This window comes from Parus major, chromosome 3, assembly GCF_001522545.3.
Source record: "Parus major isolate Abel chromosome 3, Parus_major1.1, whole genome shotgun sequence".
Classification (NCBI taxonomy): Eukaryota; Metazoa; Chordata; class Aves; order Passeriformes; family Paridae; genus Parus; species Parus major.
This window is the reverse complement of record NC_031770.1, coordinates 35809370-35836749: the sequence shown is the minus strand read 5'-3', so window position 1 is coordinate 35836749 and position 27380 is coordinate 35809370. Positions and strand designations below refer to the sequence as shown.

The 27380-nt window shown below is 36.1% G+C and overlaps 1 protein-coding gene and 1 long non-coding RNA gene across 6 annotated transcripts in view; one reads left to right on the top strand and one right to left on the bottom strand.

Moving 5' to 3' along the window:
- Window positions 1-27380, bottom strand: part of BIRC6 (baculoviral IAP repeat containing 6) — a 173698-nt gene that overhangs the window by 39456 nt on the left and 106862 nt on the right. For all 5 annotated transcript variants that reach the window (XM_033512629.1, XM_015621424.3, XM_015621423.3 and 2 more), the window contains 7 exons: window positions 26759-26926; window positions 24458-24631; window positions 20842-21038; window positions 18417-18717; window positions 15508-15725; window positions 13036-13200; window positions 11155-11323 (listed from right to left, as the gene is read on the bottom strand). In XM_033512629.1, the coding sequence (XP_033368520.1) occupies window positions 11155-11323; window positions 13036-13200; window positions 15508-15725; window positions 18417-18717; window positions 20842-21038; window positions 24458-24631; window positions 26759-26926 (1392 nt within the window). The remainder of the gene's footprint in view (window positions 1-11154; window positions 11324-13035; window positions 13201-15507; window positions 15726-18416; window positions 18718-20841; window positions 21039-24457; window positions 24632-26758; window positions 26927-27380) is intronic.
- Window positions 1097-5319, top strand: LOC107201727. Its single transcript, XR_001520378.3, has 2 exons — window positions 1097-1906; window positions 3022-5319. It is a non-coding gene; the product is annotated as an uncharacterized LOC107201727 (long non-coding RNA).

The following is a 27380-nucleotide window of genomic DNA, read 5'->3' as shown; positions in this document are numbered from 1 at the left end:
GATTTTAGTTAATTAGTTAATTAGTTAATTCTTCTAGAATCAAACAATTTCTCTGAGGCAACACAACTTTTGGGATCAAGGGCAAATCCCATACAACTCATGGTACTTCAAACATGCTATTTACCGTTAAAATAATATACATGCAAAACATGCAGGTTTGTCTGTTACTAAGAAACTAACAAATGTACTGAGACACTTCAGAAAAATAGTGAGAAAAAATGTAATGTAAATTAAGTTGAAAATAGAAGAGCTTAAAACAATGATTTTACTACTATCTTCTGCTTTCTCTATAAAAGATTTTTCAACACCGAATTTCAAACAATGCCTTGTAACTCCTAAAATATGCTGTTCTGGAAAATGATTAAGGTTTCCAGTTACATTCCCATTGTTCAAGTGCAATCTAATTAATTGCGTTTTTATTTTTCATGAACATATACAAAAGTACATTTTTGTACATTTGAATTATGACTTGCTTGGCATTGCAAGTATTTTTTACAAAACAAATTTTTGGATATATTTAAAATACAGCTGCATTCACAGCAAGAAGCTATGCTACACCAAAGAAAACACATTGCATTTGTAGCCTTCATAGATCAAAGTGACTGAATAAAATTATTTGAAATACAGCTCCTTCCAGACCAGAGGCTATTAAAATTGCGTGCTTTTTTTTTTTTTTTAATCTGGAGAGTCTGGGAGGAGAAGACTTTATAGAGTTCTTCCCCCTTTCCATTTGGGCAGGAAAAAATTGCCTCTCCGATTTAAGCAGGAAAAAAATTGTCTTGATGTTTCCTAAGAAATCAGAACAGGATTATTTTTAAGTGTTTTCATTAATTATATGGTAACCTGCATTCTTTGGGTGGTGAATAAAAGAGTAAAAGCATTTATTTCCCATAGAAACAAATGCCTGTCAAACAAAGCATAAAAAGACAAAAGGCAGAAACACTGTTTCAGCTTGAATGCCTTAATGTCACCATTTGTCATGCAGCACTTCCTCAGAAAACCCTGAAGTACAGTTAACTCTGCTCCTCTTTACACCGTGCACTTTCTCCGTTGGTACAGGATTAAAATGTGCCCGGCCTGACGATGAAACAGCAGAGCCATCGCACATTGTTATGCAACTCACTGTCTGCAAGGGTGGCTCGTAGCTCCTTCTTTATTCAGCAAGTGCCAAGTGCATGTTTAATCAATGTCACAGCTCACCACAGTGTGCAACTAAAGCCACTGTCATTCCTCTCTTCAGATTTGCCTGGCTGAGTTATGCAATGCTCCGAAGAATACCTTGGAATTCTTTCCAGAGGCTCTGAATGCAGGTGTGTGACAGCGTTCACACTACTGCCAGCAAAGCAGACCTCTTTTCATCCTTTTTCAGGCTGGACTAAAATTACATAGTGTGACTGCACGTAGTTCGCTGCATTTGGAATTACAGCATGTCAACGTGAGAAAGCCTCCTCAGACGGCTGCCACAAAGAGTAAATCAAAGGCTGGGTGTCTCTGAAGTCTTAATAAATAACTAAGTATAACTGAATAAAACCAGGAGCTGTTTGTATTTTTTTTAAGACAAAACAGAACAGCATGCATTTCGTTGCTCTGCATCAGCTAAGGAAAAAACCCCTCAATTTTAATGAGAAGTAGTCAACAGTGAGGATCATTATGAGAAACAGCTTTACTGTTTTTTCGACTACACTTGCTTTAGTGGATTACTGAGAAAGAACACCAGTCATTTGGAAGATTCTGCAACGTTATTATCCTCACCGATAAACTTCTTAATCAAGAAACTGTTTGTGCTCCTATCTGGTCTGTCTGAGAGAGGAGAGCAGCCCCTTCATGAAGATAAAAGCTTGGCTTGCCACTGAATCGACAAGTAAGAAGCATGTCTGATGACATTTTATTCCTGATGCAATGTAGGGTAAGAAATACCTTTTTTTTTTAACATTTCTGTAAGATATGCTCTGAGCTGATGACATTAATTAGACTTACAGCAGAAATATGTTTATCTCTAATGATTAAAAGCATTTGCCAATAGAGAGATGCTATTGCACTATAAAATGATTGTATATCTTCTGTAAATTGGAGTGATCTGAACTACTAGAAATCCCCATGAAATTTCTGATCAATAAAGCTAAAACAGCATAGCAGATTACATACAAGATCAACATCCCAGTCACCAATGAATGTAATTTTACAGGGAATATGTTTCTAGAGGATATTTGACTGTAAATTAAGAGTGCAAGAACAGCTAAGTAATAGAAACGACCTGTCAACCTCACTTCTGCAACCAAAAAAAGATAACAAATCATATATGGATCTGTAAATGTCTACTTGAATTCTCATATTGCATAGAATATTGCTACTATAAAAGTACTACCATCCTGTGGCATACTGCAATAATCAGCATATACAACAACCACCTCTATATTTGAAGAGACAGACATTTTCTGTTAAGTGTTTACTGTTGCATAGATGTCCAAAAGCTGATCTATTAAACATGAAAAGGATAAGATTTCACTTGCAATTGCCTACTTGGGGCTCACTGGTGAAAAACAACTGTGATACTGTATTAAGAAGGCATATTTTCCATGTTTGAAAACAGCAGGCATGAGTATTTTCAACTGTTTTTGTTATGTGGCAGTTAAATATTTAAGAAAAGCTGAAAATGCATATAACCTCCCCAGGCATTTTAGACTGGGGATTTGACAATGCTCACATACCTGCTTTCACAGTTTCATCTTTTATAAGGAAACAAATTAGCTGGCTAAAGATACATTTTAAATGTCTTTTGTAATAAAGCATATTAAACTGGCTTGAAGCACTGAGCTATTGTTCACTCCTTTCAAATCTGTACCTACAGAACATATATTTTTAACATGGACATGTTCATACAAAAAGAAAGCAAAAGACAAATACAATTCAATAAACACAGCATTAAGAAATGTTGTATGAAGAACTAAAGAATTGGTTTAGAAAATATCAAAGCTTGCATGTTTGTCAGACCAGATTTACCATTTGCTTTCTTTTTTCTAGCTAGCTGCCAGAATACTGGTGAAGGTATTTGCAGGAAAAATGGGGACCTCTGCCATCACAACACTGGAAGATGTAAAAAGGCAAGAGGAGAAAGAGGAAAAAGAAGAATCTATTTTAGCACTGCTTGGGATTATTGGAACTGTGCTCAATTTATTTGTTATTGTTTTTGTGTACATCTACACTACACTTTGATGACATTTTTGAAAATAAATTGTACAGCACAAAGTGCAAAGACCTGCAATGGTAAGGATGATTTCTAAATTTAAAGCAAAAAACCCACCATTCTCTGAAAAGAGTGTCAAAAACATTCCAGAGTGAAGTGTCTGGCTAAGGGTGCTGCATCAATGACTGCAAAGTGCACCTCAGAGCCCAACTAGGGTGCTAAATTACGTAAATGAAGGCAGACCAAATACAACCTCTCGTTGGTGACAGATGAAATCTGAATAGCAGGATCAGAGATGGTGCTGCTTTATTGCCAGCAAACATGCAAGACAGAAATCTAGGCAAACACTGAAAATAATCAGAACATAGAAAGGGACAAACTAAATATATAACTAACTATAGGCAAGTCCCATGCTTTCTACAGTTTTGTGCAATATGTCTCTTCATAGCTGAGACCAGAAAACAGGCAAAAGGGTATTTTATTTTTAGTCCACCATAATTTAGGCTGATAACTTACACTAATGTATAATAAGTGTGGAAACAGGAACACTGTTATACTAGAAGTTGTAATATTATAAATAAAATTTTAACTATTGACTATATTCTGCAGCATTTTTGTTAGTCTTGTGAAAAGCTGAAAGAGGTTAGATTTTCTTGCCTTTACTAAATTTGTATTTAAAATCATCATGCTATACTGACAATGTGCTTTTCTAATTAAAAAATACTTTAAAGTGGTGTGAAAAAATAAAGAGTAATTTTAGTACTTCTTTTAGGACATATTAATAATTCCAATGACACATTAATACATATTCTCTAAATGAAAATAATCTAAAAATTACATTTTCTATATCACCATTTTTAGAATGTGTTTAACAGAAGCCAAATACATGTTTTCACCCTGATGCTTTTTTTTCAAGTAAAACATACCATGCAAGGAGTCGCAGTGTTGCATGGAAAACAGGTTTAACCTTTGTCCAGAAGACTGTACTCTCCCTTTCTGGACCAGGTCCTGAAGAACTTTTTCCTTTTTGCACTGTCTATGATTGAGGCCCAAAATTGCAACTCTAAAGCATACTTCACAGAAGATACGATTTGGCTACTGAAATTAGTGAAACTAATTCCACATATGTAATTAAATCTACATATGCCTTTAAACTAGTTCCAAAGCTGCAGACAGTCTGAGACCATAGAAGTTTTTGTATACATGAATGTATCTCACACGTACCTTATAACGAAAATTACTTTTGAGAACTTAGGATTAAAAACTCATTAAACAAATAACATGAAAAAAGTAGAAAGAAACTTATTTTAATAAATACTTTTCTTACTATTACCTCTGCCAAAGAGGAACAACAGAGCAGCTGCATTTCTGAATTATCGGCCCCATTTCTTCTAGGCAACAAAACTACATCCTGTATGTCCATAAAATGACATGTGAAGAAATACACCCCTTATATAGGTGATAGTTTATTAGCATATAGAATTTGGTAATTGCTAAACCAACTGAGCCTTTGGAAGTCACTTTAAAACCAGTGCATGCATAGAATAAAGTCAGGGACCTAGAAGAGGATGAATTTGGAAATGGTATTTCAGTCAATTGAAGAAACACACTGTTACACTGATTTATGGTCAAATGAGGTGGAAGATGGTATGTTCTGGTTTTGCAACTCTGAGACAATACTGGCTCAACTAGAAGAAATGATGAACAGAGCTGAGGCTGCACTGGAAGGAAGCACATGCAGACAAAAAAATTTATTTACTAGCCACAGTCTTCAGCAAGTCTCTATTAAATGTATACTTATTTTCAGTATATGAAGCACCAAAGCATTCTGTAAAACTAAGCTACATCCTAGAGGAATTATGCAGGTTACTAATGTTTATTTAAGACTACAGAACAGATATTACCATTATTAATTTTTTTCAATGTACTTCTTATATGTACATACTTATGGATATTATTGCATTTAATCTCATAATACCAGGATATTTAAGATGGGTCTCTGAAATGAAAAATGAAAGATTACAAGAACCTGAAAAGTGAAATTCAGGTAGAAATTACTGCTGTTTATTTTGATCTTGAAATTATTTAAAACTTGTCAATTCTGTGAAATAAATAAACAGTCTTATTTCGTATCATTTCAGTGCATAGCTCTTTTCTTGAAATCATTATTGAACTATCATATCAGAATTACAGTAAAATACTTCACCTTTTCTTTCTGTAAGTTCTTCAAAAAGACAAAAGGCAATCCCAAAATTATAACCAAATGTGGCAAAGGGTCAGCATGATTCTTTTACCAATGAATGAGCTCATTAACATTAATGAGGGCTAAGGAGAATCTTTAATTTCAGTAATTATATGCTGTCTATCTAAACTGCCACAGTACTTCTGATTTCATTTATAGGAAAGGCTTTGACCCTTACAGGGAAGTCACAGGGTAACATTATCATTAGATTGCCTCAGCATACAAGTTACATTTTGTTTTAAAACAGCAATCTGATATTCTTTCTCAACAGGTAATACCTGCGGGCTATACTCATGTGGACCTAAGTCTAATTTTAGTTAAATGAGCTCTAATAGACAGCTTTAGTAATTATACATTTAATCCAATATATGCTTAAAAATTTCACCAACAAGAAACAGCTTAATAGCAAGACCTCTCATTATATACAGCAAAAAGTCAACAGTCTAGGGAAATGCGGAGTTGCATGATGTTTCAACCTTTACACTGCAGCAGTACCGTCACACCTTCAGTGATGGATGAATAAGGAGCTCACTGTACCTGCCTCGGAGTACTCAACTTACTCAGTTCAGTGGGACAGGATTACTTGCCAGAAAGTAAAACACCACCATGTAATGCCTTGGGAATAAGTGTGGTTGCTAGAAAAGAAATGCTCCATCCTCAGCAGACCTGCTAGAGTAGTTCATGGTCTGAGGCCCGAACAATATGACTTCAATGGACTCAACTAACAAAGGTACATCAAAAGAGGCAGAAAAAAGAATGCAGCACATTCACTTTCAACAGATTTGTCCACAGTACTTATTAGATAAAATTCACAGTGAGGTACTTGGAAGCAGGATAAAGCTGCACATTAATGAATCCACAAGTCCATGATGTGGTAGTACTTGGGAAAATATGAAAGATGCATTGGAAGCAAATAACAGACTCTCATCACGTAGAAGATGCTGGTCAGTAAAGACAATCCTTTCAGCAAAGCCCTCCCACAGAAATGCATCATCTCTTCTCAGCAGTCAAACCTAGGGAAGACTAAGCTCATATAACACTGCAAGCTATGCTGACCATCATCACATGGTGTCTTTGTCCACCGAAGAAGGAAAGGTGCCTAAGAAAGGAGCATGCAAGAAAACCCCAGCTAAAATTACAGTATTAACTGCTTTCTGTAAGCCTGGAAATTCAAACAAGGAGAATTCAGGCAGAATTCTGCAACTTGCTATGAGATCTGTTTTCCAAGGAAAATGTGATAATAAACCTCTCTTGATATTTGGCTTTAAACAAGTCCAAGTCATCTCACGGTTTGCTAGATACTAGTTTAAGTACAAACAGTAGAAAATGGTATTTTTTGCCATGAAGAGACTACCTAATATTGTGGTATTGACAAATCTCAACTTCATTTGGATTCTTACTGTTCAAGGCTATTAAAAAACAGACAGTCCCTGCTCTGTTCTAAAAGTCATTTGATTTTCCTTCTGTTTCCTGATTCCTTTCCACTGCCTTGTCTACAAATTTTGTTAGATACAAAGACTGTTATGAATACTGCTTTCTTCTCTCCTATTTGCAAACACTAGCTTGTATTAGTTTCCATAAATTTATCAGTCAAATACTCTTACTTGTATCAGCAAAATCTAGACCTTCAAGACAGTCATGTATGGTCACACGTTTGCTGGGAACCTCTTGTTGTACAGTACCAATTTTATTGCTGTGCATTTTGTTGAAGAAGAGAAGTGCTCACATATTTGAAAGAGTCCCTAAATTCTTTCAAATGAAACATGCTGTATACAAGACAATAGTGAAATAGGTTTTTACATGGCAGTTTTTGGTGTGAAATGTGCATATATGTGTGGTAATGAATACATGCTAGATGTTTCATGACACAGAAGTTAAAAACTACATCAATTGTACAAATGTAAATATGAGTTCAGTCTTAGGAACAAACATAGGTATAATAAAAAAATCTTGCCATGTTGCTAAAATAAACTTTTTTCATTTACAAAATGAAAGATAATAAAAGCCATAGTGATGCCATAACAAGAACTGAAAGAAACACCAAAAAAAAGATCAAGAAATGTTGAGGATTACAGCAGCTATTGCCCCTTGTGATGAGAGCTATCTTGCATACTAAGGAAAGTTCTTCAAAGACAGATAAACCTTCCTTCTCTACAAGAAAAAAGCAATTATAGAAATTAATTGGTCAGTTCACAATTTTCAAGGACTTCACAATCACCTCACTTTGATGCAGATGAAGCTGCAGAACATATCAGAGTGATCTGGTTTGTACTGATCTGGTTCAAGGTGAGGTTTCTAAAAGATTAAATGTTATGTGAGCAGTGCTTGTCTGATCAATATTCCTTTTATCTAGAACTATATAGACAACAATCTAGTCCATGTATGTTCTGGGCAAATTAAGAAGGATACCAAAATAAACTTAAGCAACAAAAAACCTAGATAGATTTTCAACTCTGATTTACACAGGCCAATCTGCCAAAAGAGCTTTGCAGGCTGGATGTGCCAAACCTGTAGCTAATTGAATATGTGTATGCAAAACACAAAATTCACACCAATACCAGAATACTTACTGTCTTATATTACCACAGAGTCACCAGCCTACCGGGCAATGCAAGGAAAGAGCATGCCTGCAGCTTCATTGCACATATTTCTTTATCAAAACCTTTTCCCCCCTTAATTTTATGTGTATGGTAGATACACATAGATATGTGAAGATCATTCACATCAACATTGTTGTAATTCTTGGTCATCCAACAATTATAATGAAACCTAAAATCTGGCAGAATACCCTCAGCATAAGAGTAACCTTCAGCTGGTCCCACAAGTACCCATTTAAATCTGACAAAGTTACAGAACTGCTGAAAATTGCTAATTTCTGTCACCATTGTGCTGGGCACAGCTTGTTCCTGCTTGGGTGCCAGAACCCAGGAACATTATGTTAGCATTCTATATGCAATATCCTAATTTCTCAGTCCAGCATGTTACAGAAAGAATGAAGTTACCTGCTTTTTCCACGTAGAAGTACATTTTGACAGCAGAAGCTGCACCAGCCTAAGAATTAGAATCCTATACACAAGTGCATTACCTTAATCCTATTCCCCTTCCTACACTCCCTAGGCTCCTGTTCAGCCCTGCTAGACAAGAGACAGCTATTCAAGATAGATAAATTTGCAATTAGATAAAGTTCTATCAGGAAAGACTCAAATCTGTTCTACTACATTGCATTGGTCTTCAAGATTTTAAAAAATAAAAAGAAAATAGTAGTAATAATAAAAAAGTTAGCTCTATATTTGAAATGTTTGAACTATAAACACATTAAGTGAATTTTTCAGTCCTACAAGCACTGTACCAGAGCCTAACATAGCTTCTCAACCTGCCTGTCTTGTGTTAGCTGTCTCCTGACACTCACTGTCAGTGACACCAAGACCCCAGCATCACGTGCAACTTGCCTTCATTAATGTGAAAATTATCTGTCTTGCCTTTCACTTCAACAGTAACTACTGCACTGGAATTATGCCTTGTTATCACTGAGACAAAGCATTTCCAGGGATTCCTTCCCAACTAAATGAATCTGGCTCAAATACTAAGGGAAGACATTTTTTTCCAGAAGTCATCCTGTTTGCACATTTCTCTTTCATACTGCTATCCTACTGTGCTTCCAAAGACGAGCTTGACTGATTCAAGCCTGCAGAGTTATTATTTTTTAAATTTGGGAGAACACTGTTAATTATAGTGTTATATACACTTTTGAACAAGTACAGCAGGAAATGTTCATATTGCTTGGATCAATCAAAGCATAACAACCCTCAGATTTTCCAAGTTCTAAATTTCAATAGAAATAACCCCTTTCTTTGTGAATTTGTAATCGGAAGAGCAGTTTTAATTTTTTTCTATGAAAAGCAAGGTTTTGCTGTGCTTTAATACAGTTTGACTGCTATATTGCTCGCTCTTTCCTAATTGTTAATGCACAGACACACCCCCTGCCAACCACAAACAACAGTTCTGCAGGGGAAAACATACCTAAAATGAACATGTCTCACTGAAACTCTCCCTTTTCTTTATACTTTGGGAAAACAAAGGGTCCTTGAAAGCCACACTAGTCTGAACTCCTTGCCACCAGCCACATATCTCATCTCCTTCTATCAGTATCTGACTGTTCTCTCCCAGTTAAAGGTGACTTACATAGACAGACACATTCTTCTATGGAAAATAGCAAAAAGCAATTTCAGCAGCTGTGATTCATCTGTAACTCAGGACCAACTGCTTCATCCTTTAGATAACACGGCATTTTTGCCAGCCTTTCAATGACTCTTCCTTTTCCTCAACAAAGAAGAGTTTATGAGTATCTGTTAGAAACATTGCTTTACTCTTTTACTTTATCATTTCCTTGATTGTTTTACATTGAATTTTCAATTGCAATAATAAGCTTGGTCTTATCATTGATTAATTTTCCTCATTGCAGTATGTGCAAAACAGAATCAACAAATTCATTGCAAAATTACCATGAGGTGACAAACTGCAGACTAGTTTCAAAGACCTTCCTTTTTTATTTTTACTATAAGATGCCAGCAGACTTTTTGAACTATTTCCACTCTATCACACAAGATTATGTAATGCCCTAGAGTTAGTACAAATTAAAAGAGCCACATTCTTGTTTTAGTCCCAAGTAGCTTTGCAAATACCTCAGACAGGGATGATTTCTCTTTTGCCTCTAACATAAAATATATGCTGTAATTCACAGAGCTATAACATTGTTTCATGAATTCACATCACCACACCCTCCAAGTGGCATCCAAAGAACTGCAATAATGTGACAAAGACATTTATCAGTTGCTCCAAAAATAGGGCAGGCAAAATAAGCTCCAAAACCAAATTACTCAGATTTGGAACAACTCCTCCACATACTTAAGGAATAAATCCGTCTTCATAAACAAAGTAACTTAATAAAAATCCAACCTAAAGGCTCATCTTCATACTAAAGCCTGTCATCTAGTGAGAACATAAATCACATATCCAGTCTGCTCATTTTGTCATTAGTTCCGCACAGGCATTTGTGTAATTCGTACTGCTTCACACCACCTTGTAAAACGGAAATGGTTTCCCCAGCAAGCTAAAACATGCCAGATGAAAACTATCAAAGCATTTCTGTTTTAAAATCATGAGCAAAAATTTGATGAAATCACAGAAATAATTTGCTTTTAAAAAACCAACAATTTAATTATTCCCATATATTTGAAATATTTTGCAATTCTGGTAAGAGGCTTATTTTCGTATTTCCTAAAGAAAAGAAGCTTTGATTGAAGAAGAATTGCCCTACTGTGCACAACATTCACCAAATTCAGGCATATATTTCATCAATTTTCTTTAAAATTAACATTTTTCTTCAGAGTAAGTTCCATAGACTTGTATAAAGTACTCCCTGTGTATCTTCTGTAGAAGAACTAACATGTAAACTTCTCAGAAGAAAACACAATTTTCCTGTTAGTTTCAACAGCTGAAGAACTAAACTTCAAATTTAAAGAGATATTGCAACAAATGCAAGCATTTCAACAAGATTCTGATGATTCTATTTTATTTTGTTTTCTAAGGCTCAAGTGAATGTTCCATCAGTAAAATTTTAAATTGGCAAGTGTACTGAAACTACCAGGAACCACCTGTTGTTTCTATAAAAACTGATCTGACACAAGTTTAGCCAGCTTTGATTTTGAAGGCGGCAAGGACACATTACCTGAGTCGTTGCGGAGGTACGATGACATTGCTGGGATGAGACAAGACTGACTGAGCAGCTCTAGGAGAACGGATGGAAGAGCGCTGCTGTTTTGGCCTCTCCCCTCATGGCTTGTTTGAGACTCTTCATTTGATGTGCTCCCTGCAGGATTTATGTAACTGGCAAGAACCTAAAATACACAAAAATATTTAATTACAATTGATTTATTTCACTCAAAAGAACTCTGACTTTCCTTAAGATAGATGCCCTAACACTTCACTAACTGTTTTTTGAATTCAGTTCTGGTTTTTATTTCAGCAGGCCCAAAGATGTCTCAGAATAATTTCTACACTGTTATTAGATTATTCAAACTTTGGCTAATGATAAAATTAAATAACAATTATAATTCTGAATTATTTCAGGAGATCAATTAATATGAATTTTGACAAACCTGCTGGAGTTACTCAAAGCAAGAGTTTGCCAGCTCAGACAACTGAGACCTGCAGCTGATCAGTCCTTCACTTTAGAACACCAAATACACTAACCAGCAGTAGGACTTCCTTTCTTTCAGCTGCAAATGCTTCAAATATTTTTGTAACTTCTTTTGGGATGGGACTTCGGGGTTTACAGATGAAACAGTAAGTTACGGTGAGCACAACAGTTACCTGAAGGAACAACTACTCATGAGCATGGCTCTGAGAAAACAAAGAGCAGCCTTCCCCTTGACAGTGGTGGGAATGGTGTCCCAGCTGCAGACCCGGCTGTCCCAAGGGCAGCTGTGGCTGAGTTCACAGGCCCTGACTGTATGTTGTAGATGTAAGCATTTCCATGGGTGTGATTTGTGCAGCTGTACTCTCAAGTAAGTAACTTTGAGGCCTGATAGACTTTGGTGCTTGAAGTCCCAGGGACTCAATTCACCTTTTCAGTCTTTTTTCTTTCATTCTCCCTCCTTACCCATGGTATTTTGCTGCAGTATCTTATAAACATGCCATAAAACAGAATTTCTCTAAACCTTTCTAGAGCAGGGACTAAGGAAAGTCTGCTGTACAACTGACTGACATGTTCAGCAAAATGCTACTTCCTTCAACTGCTGAGTGCCCTAAGCAAATGCCTCCTTACTTCATGACTTATCACATTTATAGCTAAACCTCTCCCTGGCAGAATACAGAATACTGCCTGGAAGTTTTGCTGAGAGTAATTTAGGTGATTTTCCTCTTTCTTGAATAGAAAAATGCTTTCAGATTTTATTTATTGTAATTTTGCAAGAGAAATGATGATTGTGCCATGCAGTTTATAGTGACTAAAATAACTGAGCATAAAATGGTATCTTCATCAGGGTATGGGCATTTTTAAAATTTAATCTCCTTTGTGCTCTAGCCCCAGCAAGTTAGCTAATGCTTTTGAACTGAGGGTTCTGTGAATTAGACTTTCGATGACTAGATACAATCTCATATTCCCTACATTGATCCAAGATAACAGGGATTGGTTGGAATTCATAATGGACTGAAAAACCCAATTATGCAGGATCTTCTTCTCCTTAGGTACTTGGAAGACATCAGGGTTTTACTAAGATCTAGATGTTTTGGAGAACTACTACTGTCATGTAATTGACATACAAGAGATTTTCTAGTATGTATGAGTGACAAGGGAAATGCACTGGAACACCTCCTCGCTCACTTTCTCTTCAGAACTCACACCCAGGTCTTTAATGCTGCAGCCTAGTGACATCTGAAAACAGCCTTACTCAAAATACGATCTATACAATTTTCCATTAAGACAGTTGTTTGCAAATAGCTGTTTCCCAAAATATTGTAATTAGTCTACTGTTTAACTGACAAAACCCCAGCTTTACTGTCCATGCTTTAAGTGCCTCTCATTAACCAAAATTTCATAATTGCACACCTGTAGAAGGCAGGTCACATGCTCTTCTTCTAGTCTTTGCTTAGTCAAAGCTTGTTCAACATCCCATCCTGAAGCTGTAGAGCCTGTTCCAAAGCCTGTACCCTTAGCCCAGTACAACTGCTGCTCTTCTGTTGATGCAGTATTGTGTGTACTTGACACCTGTGGCTAAGTAAAAAAAGAAAAAAAGCAAAAAAGAGAAAATCACAGTTATTTCATAATTTCATCTTAGTGGTGCTATCTTTAAAAAGCCTTTGTAATGCAAACAAATGTAATCCCAGTTTATTAACTTTATAAAGATATCAGGATCCAGTGAAATTCAAAGCTTTCCAAAGGAAAGACAGCAACATATATGGAGTTCTAGTAAAGGTCAGCAGTAAACTGTTGAAAGTGGTTCTTCAATTTGATCACTACTGTAAGCCTTTTGTTATTTTCTTTAAGGTACTATCACTGCTTTAATGATTTGAGGTACGAAAATGCTGCTTAATCAGTATCATTCTAAAAATCACAGCTCTGTATTTATTGCCTTTTAGAACTTAGTCAAGTCTAAAAACATAATGAGATGAAGGGGATGGGAGTGGGAATGTTATCAAGAGAACACAAATGAAACGTTAAGATGCTCAAGTATTTGTTGATTTTGAATACATGCTCCAAAATAGCAAGAGAAGTAAGTTACATGTATAGCTCTGACACATGATCTCTGAGTCACTAGAATACACACCACCTCCTCTCTAGGTAAGAGCAAGGAAGTTACTCATCCTTAAAATTTTCTGAGAGCACATTTTTCCAACAGTGCTTGTACAGCTTTTAGCAATGGTCTGCCTCAGTGATTTTAGTAATGCAACTCAAATATTACACTGCTTAGTCCTCAGGAAGCACTGCAGAAGTATTTACACTAATCTTTTCATTTTAGCAGGTCATTGGTGAAAAGGATGCAGAAAAAACTCTGATAAGCATTTTTTTAACTGATGTTTTCCTATTTACATATTTAGCACCCTAAACAAGTGACTTGCTACTTTTATTACTCAGTGACAATTAGCTGGAAACCACATCATGCAATATTTGTTTTATGGATCTGAAAAATTTCATTTTCTGTTCACATATTCTTCAGTGACTTTGTTAAAGATTGCTTATGAAAGAAAAGAAGTGATGTATGAACAGATTGCAATGGTAAAAGAAATTATAACCTGTGAAGTATCATACTGACAGTAGTCTGGAATCATCTTTTAACTTTTACACTGGGAATGCAATGTTTCTTGGTGATGAAACAGCTGTGTGGTTATTTTCATGTAGACATTACTCATTACATCACTCATGAACATGTTGTGCCTTTAACACTCGAGAGGACTGTCATGAGCACTGAATTAAAGCACTTAAGGGAGAGCCTGGCCCCAGAAATACAAGCCTCAGTGCAGGCCTGATGGATCTCTAGTTTCAAGTTACCATCTATCACTTGCTGGATATGAATTATGAGAAAACAAGCTATTTAAGGGGTCATGGTAGCACTGAAGCAGAAATAAGAATTAATGGTTGCCCTTTCCCTCCAAACATGCAAAAATGCTAAGGTGTTAATGTGTCAGCAGCCTGATACCCCATTAGAAATAGAATCTCTCAGCTTCCCCTTGAATTTGATTAGCCATTAAGGTGAATTATGCTCAGGCACAGCTTCATCTCTTGCTTGCTCAACCCTTCATCAGTATCAGAGCTGCTAAAATAAAAACAGCCCTATATTTTGCAGGTAGTAATCCATATTCAGCCACCAGGAACTGTTTCATGCAAGCCTCTACCAAAACAATGCTAAAGAGGGCAAGTATTAATGTTTTTTTTAAACACTTTTACAGACAATTGGTACATTATGCAGGAATGGTAACTGACAGTCCTAAAACCAAAATCAGAATATACATATTCTGAATAGTGGTTGGTATAACACAGGAAATGCCTTGAAAAAAGTCAAATTTTGGAGATTAATTTGGGATCTTGAATATTATGGAAAATCTTTAGATCTCACTTAAATATCAGTACAAAGACTGTAACAAAAATCACTGCATTAATTCATTAATTTTCACAACTCATTTATATTTGTGAAGTGTTTGAAGGGAAATAGTTGGTAACTGGGAGTTTAGATGATGAATGCTAAATAAAGTGATCAGGTCATACTAAGTAATGGGTGTTAAAGAACCACCATTCATTGAGCATTATGCCTCTCTTTCCCTGAAAAAGAAGGTCCTATGAAAGAAACCGATTACACCTTAATGCCTCAAGACAAGCCTTTTTTCTCTGCTTTCATGAAAAGCCTACTTTCATGATTACTATGTTTATTTGCAACATGCAGGGACAATTACCTAATCAAGAACTTCACAATTAGTTTTGAAGTCTGCAAAAATTAACTGACAATGAAAGCAATGAAATTATTTTCTTTTTTTAATTAAAACTCTTAGTACTTCTGGGTGGTACAGACTGAGCTGGTAACCTTACCTCTGCCTGGTTGGGACTTGAGTTGGGCACTCTTGGTGCGTGGTGGCTCAGGGCAGACAGACAAGCCAGGATAAGATGGATGGCTCCGATCTCCAGCGCCATCCGCCTCAGCAGCACTCCATCGTCAGTCGTCAGCGGGGTCGTGCTGAACAGACTGCGCAACACGTGGAAGGGCAGAGTTGGGAGCACGTTTGCTGAAGGAGACTGCAGGATATGACCTAGGTTGGAGAAGAAAAAGATCAAACCCACATTTTCTTTCAATAGTTCAATATAGCCCTTTAATCTCTGCAATATACACAATTATAAACATACAGAAATCTACTAAGGACTTCAGCATTCACATACAGTAAAGCTATCTAATACTATGTTTCTCTTCAAATTAAAATTTCATTATGAATAGAGCATAGAAGAAAGAGTATTTCTTGATTTTATTCATAGATTTAGTCAAGAACCAAATTTTAAAAATCTGATTTGCCATTTCCAGGGAGAAAACTGGTTTGGACTCATTTTTTTTAGATACATAAATATTTTTAGTCTTTCCAAATATAGCAAGGTAAAGAGTGTATGTGATCAGCTAATAGCAGCTCAGCTGACAAGCAGCGGTAGTTTATCATATGTTGGATTCTTTTTAGTATTCATGTGCCCTAAGTGTGAATTAATGCACTGACATAAACCAAGTTTCTATTGAAGTTGAATACATGATGAAATACCAATAAAATTTTAATTGGATGAGTTGCATCTATGAATTTTGTGCTACAATTACTTAAAATTTTTAACCCCTTTGCCTTATGAGCAAAAATTTTCTTTTAAAAGCCACATTTCAAATAATGGAGTGACCTATTAATGCAACACACTCAGGTATGGGAAACTGTCTCAATTTTTTTCCTGTATTTAACAATACATTTCACATTCCTTCTCAGTGCGTACATAGACAATTGACAACTGGAGATGCTTCAAACAGTGAAAGTACTTAAAAATAGCCAACTCTGTCCAGAAGTTTGCTTTCCATTTTAAATATCTTATTCTCTCCCTCATTCTTAAGAGTTTATCAGCTGTATCATCATCCAAAGATTTAAACAAATATGTCTGTATTTGTGTGTAGATGTATCTACACGCACACACACACATGCACGTTAATTCATATCTATCTGATACTCTTTGCAAATGTAGTAACAAGAAGGAATCAAAAGTCCTCTGACTGGGATCTTCATAAATAAAATCAAAAACTTCTGGAAAATAAGCCCATCTGATAGAATTCTATAACTGCAGACATAGCCAAATCAAAAAAGAGAAAATCTAAACATCTGCACATTATTTATCTTTGCAGACAACTCTATCCATGTTTTAATCTATAAGCCATAAATTCATAATTGCAGCTCTTCATATTATGCAAGAAAGTAATGAGATTCTACATGTGTGAAAAGCTGCGTTTCAAACAAAAAAAGAAGATATTAATGGTTTATACAGAAAACTAATGTGGATTACTGCTTACAACTGAACCCACATTTTGTAGAGTTGAATTTAGACATTTGGCTTATGGAAAAGAGAAATAGGCAGTTTAGTCCAGCTAAAACAAAGGCTACGAGGGAATGTAATTTCTGTCAACAAATACATTGGAGAAAGAAGAGCTATTGGCCACAAACTGCATATGAATAAATACAGGCAGAAAATTAAAGCAGCCCCCACCCATCAAGAAAATTATGTTCTGGAATGGTATTCCAGTAGCAGTAGTGGCTGCACACACACAAAAAATGGAAAGCAACCCAAATTCTGAATGTCTCTTCATAAAAAAAAAAAAAAAAAAAAAAAAAAAAAAAGAAAAAAGGATATAAAAATTGCCTGCAGTAGTATGGACTGGGAGTATGCTAGCAACTGCATATAGTACTTTAGTTATTTACCACTCAAATTAGTTGGGTGTAAGCAGCTAGATTGAATTTTTACTGCCCAGTTTATTCTCGTCTACTATCCTGCACCTAAATACCAGAGAAATAAAAAGATAAGCAGAAGGGAGGGTAAACGAGATTCTTGGTTTTCCAGCTGGTCTCATTCCATGCTGAATGCCACACTTAATGCTAAATAGAGACTAACTTCTGATGATTGCAGAAAAATCAGCACTCTTTTCAAAGTCATAATCACAGAATCACGTAGGTTGGAAAAGACCCTTGAGATCATAAAGTTCAGCTGTAAACCTGACACTGCTCAGGTACACCACTACACAATACCCAGTGAAAGGAAATGCCTTAAATGTACGAAAACACGCTCTTTCTTCCATTTTTTTAAAACAGTAAGAAACACAAATATTAGAACTACATGTAGAATTCCAGGCACATTTGCAAAGACACTGCAAAAAACAAATTTTTTCCTGGCTTGTGTCTATTCTTTGAAGAATATCCCATTTCTCCCTCTGAACTCACACCATCAAGGTAGAGCTTCTGTTAAGGCAATTTAATCACCATAATCTCTATATCTTACTCTCCTCTTCTAGAACAATATTATTCAGTGGTTTACTGTACATCTGTTGTAGCTTTGGTCTTATCCATATTAGTCTGCATTTGGCTGCAGAATTATAGGATAATTGCTCAATTAGTTGAGCATTTCCAGCTCATTCTATTATCATTCTGTCTGAATGCAGTCATCTTGACAGTGTCATTGTAGGTTTTATCAGTGCTTATTTTACAATTACTCTGACATGAGAACCCTTGAATACTGATGATTGTGATGAAACTTTGCCAGACAGAATTTAATAGAGACAACAGTTTTTCAAAGATGCCTACAGCACACTTCTGCACAAACCAATTCTGATAAACTTCCATTCTGATATGACTTCCCAATATAAGCAATACAGTGCAAATAAATTTAAGTAAAATGATCTGTGGTCTACAAAGAAAGGTAATAATTACAGCACATACTTCCTTCACCATCATCTGTAACTCCCAACACCAATCTCAACAGACACTGAGCATGTTTCCGTTCTTTTAGCAGCACCTCAGCATAGCCCGGGAGACGGAGAAATAAACCAAAGGCAGCCAAAGAATGTGCAGGTATGGGAGACATAGTCTGGACTGTTGACTTGATCGGTGGAGGTTCTGCAGCAATTGTTTCTGGTGCTTCATACACCAATTCCCCTGATTGTTCAATGGTAACCCATTCAAACTGATCGCTGTCCTTCTGTTTTTCCTGTGTGGCCGATGTAACCACTGGAGTGCTCACCTTAACCAACAGAGAAACAAAGAAAGTTGGCAGTCATTCAGTTAAACACCTTAAAAAATTACATTATAGTAAGGATCCAAAAGACATGCAATCTAATGTAGGAGGACAATAAGGAAGTTATATGAAATACAGTATCATTTGAAGATACAGGGACCATGCTAAATGGCTGAAAAGGGCATACTTGTTGCATTTTCAATACAGTGCTAGAAAGCCATGCCTACACAAGCAAGCAAACATATTTTGCCAATTTAAAATCCTCAGTGAATTTGTGTTACTTAAATATAGATGCATAAGAGACACAATTACTCTGAAGTAAATACAAAGACTGATTTATTGTACCATACTGTTAAATAAGAAATGGCCCTTATATTTTTAACATTAAACACTGTGAATGTAAATATTTAATTTTTAATTACATATTGCAAAAAGAAGAAAAATTAATCATAATTCCTTTAAAAATTAAGAATAATTTCATGTATCTTAGCAGTTTTATAGCAACTCATGATCCTTCTGAGCTTTTGATTGATTTGGCAGGCTTTATTACTATTATACTCTTAACAGAAGTCTGTTTTATGACTAGTGGACTGTGCAGTCAAACATTATGATGGGAATCAGAGTTTAAGGAGGTAGGAGCTGTATAGTGCCCCAAGACACAATCAAACAATTTAAATGAAATTATGACACTGAGGTCCCTCTTATAATTAAATGTCACAGAGGTTTCAGGCTTTCATGCTACCCAGATGAATGGATTTGATCATATTTAGAATTTTAGTACTTTTCACCAGACTGATCTAAACTGGAAAAGATCAACATGAAAAGCCTTTACAGAAATTATCCAAAATACCAAATTCCTAATTTAAAATCAAAGCCATGTTTTATGGCATTGATTCCAATTACCTTCACATTAAGAAAATCAGAAGTACCAGTGACTTGGAGAAATATAAAAGTAAAATTAAATAATTAAGGGTCTGGAAAAATAATCAGACTTCACTCAGAATAGTCTGTTTGGTATTATTGCATATAATTTTTTTTATGGTTCACAGAATTCTTCTTCAGTATCTGAATATAAACATACATCTCAAGCTAAGAAATTGTGAAAAGACAGTAAGTTCCCAGGACTGTAGAAAAAGAAGGAAAAAAAAGGAATGAAATTTCTCATGGTCATAAGTAACCTTTCACATGTTGCAAAATTCCATAGATCAGTTTTCTTCAATACAGAGTATGCATTATCCCTCTTGGAATCCATGATACAGTAACTGTTTATGTAAACACTTTTCCTTAAATTTTAATATTTGATCTGCATTGGTACTAGACCTGGAAGGCCTTTGTAAAACTATTTACAAAGGATGCATACTAACCATCCAGTCTCACTACAGTGTTCCTCTGGGTTGCCATGATTTTACAGTCAGGGTATTGAACAGCACCCTTAATTCATGATTAATTCAGTTTCAAAGGGAGTAAATATTTTTTCCTGTTAGGAGTATCAGCCAAAAACTTCAAATATATAGTTAAATAGAATCTGAAAAATTCACAGGTTATTTTTTCCCTTTTTAGCAATGTGTACTAAGAACAAGGCGAAGGAGTAATTCCACACTAATGCCACTATTGACACTTTTGAAATGCCTATCAGTGCATCCAGAGGAATTCTATATATAAGTATACAAATAATATATATTATTTCTTAATATAAATATAACAAATATAATACTGTTATTTAGAATAATAAAATTACATCATCTGCTTTGAGAACTGAATTTCACTAAACCATGAAAATATCTATGAGGGTACATTTGCATGAACAATTAAGTGATAAGCAAGTATGCCTTTATAGTACATCAGAAACTTTATTTTACTGCATCCTCCAAGATATTTTAGTGATAACAGAAGCAACTTGCCCTGGTCCCACAAGGACACAGCTACTCAGACAGTCTTTGACATGGACAGGGAAGTACATGTACAGCTGGGCAGGACTGTGGAGTTATGAACTTACCTATTTTAAAGTAACTTGCTCACATAACTGAGAAGTTAAACTGAACCACAGAGAAATGAAAGGAAAATACTGTCCTTAAACAAGCAAACAAAATAATCTCAGCATGTTTTCTGACATTTATTTTTTCCACTCACTTGTTGAATTACGTCAGGATAAAGCATAGGGAGTCTCTCTGCAATAAGAGCCAATCCACCCATGCCTGCAAAAACTTGCAGCGGAGATTGAATGGGACAGGTTTCAAGAAGTGATTCATCTAGAACCGCATCCATACACTCATCCCCAGGACTGATGGCTTCATCTTCAGGGCAAGGTCCCAGTAAATCTGCATGCTCTACAAAAACACAAACATAAAAGAAATTAATACGTGTCATCAACACTGTTTATTTCTTTGTCTTTGTTTAAAAGTGGATTTCAAAAGTTTGGGTTCCTTCCCAAGCAAAGACTGAGCCAAGAACCTGAAATGAATACAACAATATCAGAAGAAAATGAAAGTGTTAGTGGTACCTTTTGCCCATGACAGCAGATTTCTGTCAAACTTGGCATTATTTATACAGGGCTACATGCTAATTGTTAGAATTTTATAGTTTATTAGAATTTGATCTATGGCTTCTAGACTTTCCTAGTTTTGGAGTTATGGCACTTTTTAACACTTTCATCTAGAAGTTTAGTGTAGGTTTGTTATTCTCCAATAAAGAGTTTATAGCTGAAGAAATGAAAGATAACCTTAAATTAGTTTTGCTTCTCACATCTCCTCTCTGTGAGGGGTCAAAATGACCCTCTGCGAAAGCCATGAAAGTCAATTCTATTCTTCCTCACGAAAAAAGATCATGATCTGGATTCCTAATTTTCTGCTTGCCTCCATCCTCCCAGTTTATGACTAAGCACCCTAATATCTTGTACAATAGACAAAAAAATTAATATTCTATCCACTTATGCATGCAAGTATATACAGAATATACAGAACCCTACCACAATTCCTTATGATCAAGACAGTAAATATTCTGTATATTTAATCTAAAAATCTGTTTTGCAGATTATATTTTTAAGTAATGTAATGCAGGGTCCTCCAAGTCTTGACAGTACAGCCACATCAAAAGGCAGGAGAGATCAAATGGTCTTAGTATCTCTTCACTATGAGCAGTCTGACACTCATGATAATCCTTGGGTATACTCCAAATATACAGCACAAATATTATTATTTATTATATATACTTGTAAAAACACAGAAGCATATTAAAGAATAGCTTGTGCAGCCATCAAAACAAAGTTCTTATGAAATAAATTTTAAACAGCAGACACTGTATCTTTTAACAGATACTTCATCTTTTAAAACTATTTCCTCTCTAATTCGAAAGGGGATAGGAAACAGCAGGTCTTTCCCCATCCTAATTCTCAACTTTTAAACATGCAAGAAGCACCATGTTACAAGGACACCAACGATATGCTGTGGAGGATCACACTGCTTTGAAAGAATATGATCAAAGTGTAAGATTTAATAAGCTTAAATCAGGGACATGTAGAAATATGTACATCAATTCATCCTACTTCAAACAGACTATGAGAAGTCTGTCTGTCTGATGAAGTCTTTCATAGACAGACTAAGAAAAGGTCACAGATACTTTCAAAGTAGGATAATCCTTGTAAGAAAACATCCAAATGTAACACTTTCAGTACATATGGCTTTGATGTCTACTGTTCTAAAGGACACAGGCTGAAATCTCGTCTGTGGAAGTGCTCCTTTTCCCCACAGACAGTGGGTGAGGGCGTCACAAACTTGCTGGCATCAGCAAGGAACCAACCACCTTGCACCAGACATACGGAGGATTCCACCTCCCTAGGCTGAACCTGATTTGCAATTCAATTGCTTGCAATGGCATAAATTGACTGGACCACAAGAAATGTTAGATATCCTTCATAGCAATGGTTTTAATATAAAGATTTTGACAAAAACCTCACCCCTCTGATTTGCAGTGTAATAAGCTGTAAGCCTTCCCAAAGGAAGAAAGTAGGAAAATAGAAACACAGAGATACTGATAATACACAGAAAGCTGCTTCTCTGCAAAAGACACTTGAAAAGTAAGTTCACAGTGGGTAAGGCTATAGGCAGATCCTTTCATTGTGAGTGCAAATACATCCCAATATTCACTCAAAGAGTTACACTTAAGTATGCTTCTTAAGTCCTTGCTTTAGTTAATCATCTTACAATCCAATTTAAACCATTTCACCTCCACAAGTATTTTCCAAGTTTTCAGTGAAGCCATGCACTTCAGCTGTGGAAAACTGCTGATCTCAAAAAAGGCTCTGAAGCACAGAAAAAAATGTTAATAAATTACACTTTTCCTCAGGTAGTAGTAAATGTAGCACCAGAGACACCATGTGAAGCTATAAAATCTATCCAGCATGGATGGTGTCAAAAAACCCACAGTCTACTTTAAAGTATTACATAAAGAATCACTGATACGTAAGAACGATTTCTCTAGATATTACAAACTAGTCATGAAAAAGCAGTAGCTGTGACCTTCATTATTGCTGAGTAGTGATTGTGAATATAACTAATATTTTCAGTACAGCACCACAGATCAATGGATTTGTAATGACAAACTCAAATTTTCAAAAGTATTTGACTCAAGTTGAAAAAAAAAGTGCCCAGTAACTTAATGAAAGTTCAGAGAGCCTTTATGTCTTCACACACAACTTTACTACTAAATTGAACCTTCTCTAATGATTTGACTTTTATTCAAATAGTAAAATATTTACTGTATGTTTAGAATTAAATAAAGATCATAACTAAAGAAAAGTATTATTTGAAAAAGATATGTCTCTCAATAGTGTGAGAGAGATATATATACTCAGCCTTTGCATGAAATGAAATGAATTCATGAAACAAAATTTCATTAAGTTCTTATTTCAGACAAGATATCAAGAAAATTATAATTTTTTCAACACTTCTATTTTTTATCTTTTCTAGAAAGATATTATCAAGTGAATAGTTATTAAAAAAGACACCCCTGTCTTAAAAGAACTGAATTTTTAGCTTTGGAATTCAATGCTGTGTCAGCAGGCTGATGATCAGCAGATCACAATTAGCTTAATTTCAAAGTCCCATTTCTCCAAATATTGCCTAAGGGAATGATATAAAAACATTTCAAAACAGATTCCTGGGAGGGATCTCCTCCCTTTCCCTTCCCTAGCAAGTAGATAGCAAGCAATTGGCAAAAGTATTATCAAGAAATATATCATATTAGAAAATGTTAATTGTTTTTAAAACCTGGAGTTCTAAGGCCTGCTTAGATGGTTTGAGAGAAATCCCCATTTTCAAAGCAGCATTTGGTGCTTAAGATACTGCAAAAATTTCACAGGCTTCTCTAACTCATAGGTTTCAAACAGCTTCTGTATTACTAAATCTGCCCTGGTTACCAGCACACTTACTAGAGGGAACTGATACACATGTCAAAAAATAATATATACTGTATCTACACAATCATAATTGTATCACATAAAATATTACAATGAAAAAAGAAAAATGAAACCAGCACAACCATATTGGAGCATCTTACAGATACAATTTAGGCAGGCAATGAATTTGTACTTTATCACTAAGTTTAGCTCTTGTCTAGAAAAGAATAGCTCAGGAAAATCATCCAAGAAATTATAGAAAACTGCTGTTTCTCATCAAGAAAATCAAACCCATTTTTGTTCAAAATAAAAATATTTTTAAAATGAGTATACCAAAAATGTAAGAACACTCACCTTTTTCTGTGTGAAGACGTTTAAATGAGTCTGTTTTTGATAAGCTTGGATCTGAGATTACTTTGGAACCAAGTTTAACTGTCAAATCGATTGATCGGTATCCTTGAGGGAGTTTGCGGTCATACAGCAGAGTCAGAAGCTGGGCAAGTGTCATTTCAGCTGGTAATGGCTGACCTAGACAACAATGGCATCAAGTCAGAGAGTTCTGATTGGGTGATTTTAACATATGTATCCAGGTGCTGTTCATTACTTGCACCACAGGTACCAAGTAGACTAAATATCATCTGGCTCCAAACTAAGGCCTTAATTTTACCATTTGCTCTCTTGGGAAAAGGGGCCCCATCAGCTTGGAACCAATCATCAAAAAGATCTATGCCAATATTCCCTAAGACTGTTCTGTGCTAGGGCACAAGCACTTGGCACATTTAACAAATGGCTAAGGCTGTAATTTGATGTGCATTTTAAGTGGGTACTGGCTGTCCCCCTATATTAAACACCACCTATGCATCACCCTTGAACTGCGGGAGCATAAAGGTATGTTGTCACCAGAAGGTAAAATGGGTGGTATTGAAAAAAGTGGAAAACAAAGAAACTGGCTATTCTTTCTCAGGCCTACTAACCTCAAGCCTAGGTCACAACTCCTGTGTCAGGACAGCAAAACTCAGCAGAGAAAAAAAAAAATAAAAAAATAGAAGGGCACTGCCAGGACTACTTTTCTCCACAGCAATGTAGACTTGAAATGCATATGCAATACAGTCCAAACCGATTACTCTAATTCAGATTTTGGCCACTTGGTTGATTGCAAATATGCTCTTCCCTGAAATTACAAGCTAATCTCAAGGCAGAAAAATTTTGCTTGGTAACAAGTAGATTTACACATGAAATATTTTAGAGTTGGATTACGTCCATTTCATTTTGACTGTATTTAATCACGTAAAACAACATCTAAGAGTTCCTTAGTAACAACCTGTTTCTTCAATTGAAGATTGTGTCTTAAGAAAAACAAAAAGCCTTGCTGTTGTTCAAGTAAGTTTTCTGCTTTTTTCCCCATCATTGATTTTCTTCACATGGCTTATTATCTGGTAACAGCTGTCTGCTGTGCAGCACATGACCAGATCACAAATACAGAATAGTTTACATGACCGTCATAAGACAGTCAACTTTTATCAGCTACATACTGAAAACAGGCACTAGGTTTCAATCTCATCTCTAAAATAGCAGTATCATAGACTATCCTGTGTTGGAAGTGACTCACAAGGAACCAAGCTCAGCTCTTGGCCCTACACAGGACAGCCCCAAGAGTCACACCATGTGCCTCAGAGCGTTTTCCTAACAATTCTTGAACTGTCAGGCTTGGCACTGTGACAACCTCCCTGGGGAGCCTGATCCAGTGCCCAGTCACCCTCTGGGTGAAGACCCTTTTTCTAATATCCAACCTAAACCCATCCTGACACAACTTCAGGCCATTCGCTCAGGTCCTGTCACTGATCACCAGCGAGAAGAGATCAGTGCCTGCTCCTCTTCCCCTCATGAGAAAGTTGGTAATGCTGCAAGGAGGTCTCCCCTCAGTCTCCTCCAGGCTGACCAAGAGACCTCAGCCATCCTTCATATGGCTTTCCCTCAAGGCCCTTCACTCTCTTCATTGATCTCTTCTGGACTGTCTTTAATAGCTTTATGTCCTTATATTGTGTCACCCAAAACTGCCCCCAGAACTCAAGGTGAGGCTGCCCCAGTGCAGAACAGAGTGAGACTATCCCCTCCCTGGCCTGGTGGCGATGCTGTGCCTGATCTGCTTACCCTTTAGAAGAGCCTGTAACCATCCATCATCATACCAACCACAGGACTCATCCCACCAGGTTATGCTCATCAATTTTAGATATTTTAATCCAAGTATATGATCCTGCTAATAATTGCCAGAGGAAAGCCTCTAAACTGGTGCACTGGTACCAGTTGAGTTCTGCCATCCATGTGGAAGAAAACCTAAGTCACCTTTCAAACCCACCCTGCTTTCATTTGTGAGTGAAAGTGGAAGTGTTTTGAGAAAGTTTTTTAGGAACAAGGTACTAAACTTCAAGGGAGATCAACCTATCTGCTGCTTTTTTGAGCCGCTACGATGCTACAATGCTACATCAGCAGTTGCTGATGTTATAATTCTTTCCAATTGAAAGTTGTTTACCAGCCCAGAAGGGCTCCACACTTCCAAGATGCTAATGCCAGCTAAAGCTGTAATAACTTCCTGATCACATAACAGCCACTGAAAAGACTGTAATTTTGATGTTTAAAATGTGTTATTAAAGTTACCTGGTAGTAGTTTATGGTATAGATGAAAGACTGGAACACTAATGGTCTTGCTGGAAGATTCTCCTCCTGAGGAAGAAGTACCAACTTTATCTGACATCACTCTTCCTCGCCTTGATGGTGGACGTGGAGGAGTGGATGAAACAGCTCTTTTTGACTGAGATTTCAAACCTAGTACAGAAGTAAAAAATTTTAAGGTGTTCTAGTATTTAATACTTACAGTTAGCCAAGACACAACATACTCAAAATACATCTTCAATGATAGAAAAATGTAAGAACTTTACCTCGCTGGCTAATTAAATACCAGAATAACATTTATTTATAAAACATATTTGGATATAATACAAATATTTTTAGTTAAAAGGCTGTGTATTCTCCTAAGCCCCAAACATAAATCAAACCATAACTAGATGATAGCACGCATAAAAAAAGAAAAAGCTATTCCACTTCTGCTCTCGTTAAAGAGAGTGTCTCACAATGGGTCCTACAGCAAAAGTTTTTTAGGCTGTCTTTTCACCTGAAAGCAAGAAAGGCAAGATTTTCCATACTGACACACATTTCAGCACAGATTATAGATAATAACCACTTGTCTGGCCTACAACGGTGACTTTAGCTGCAGTACTGA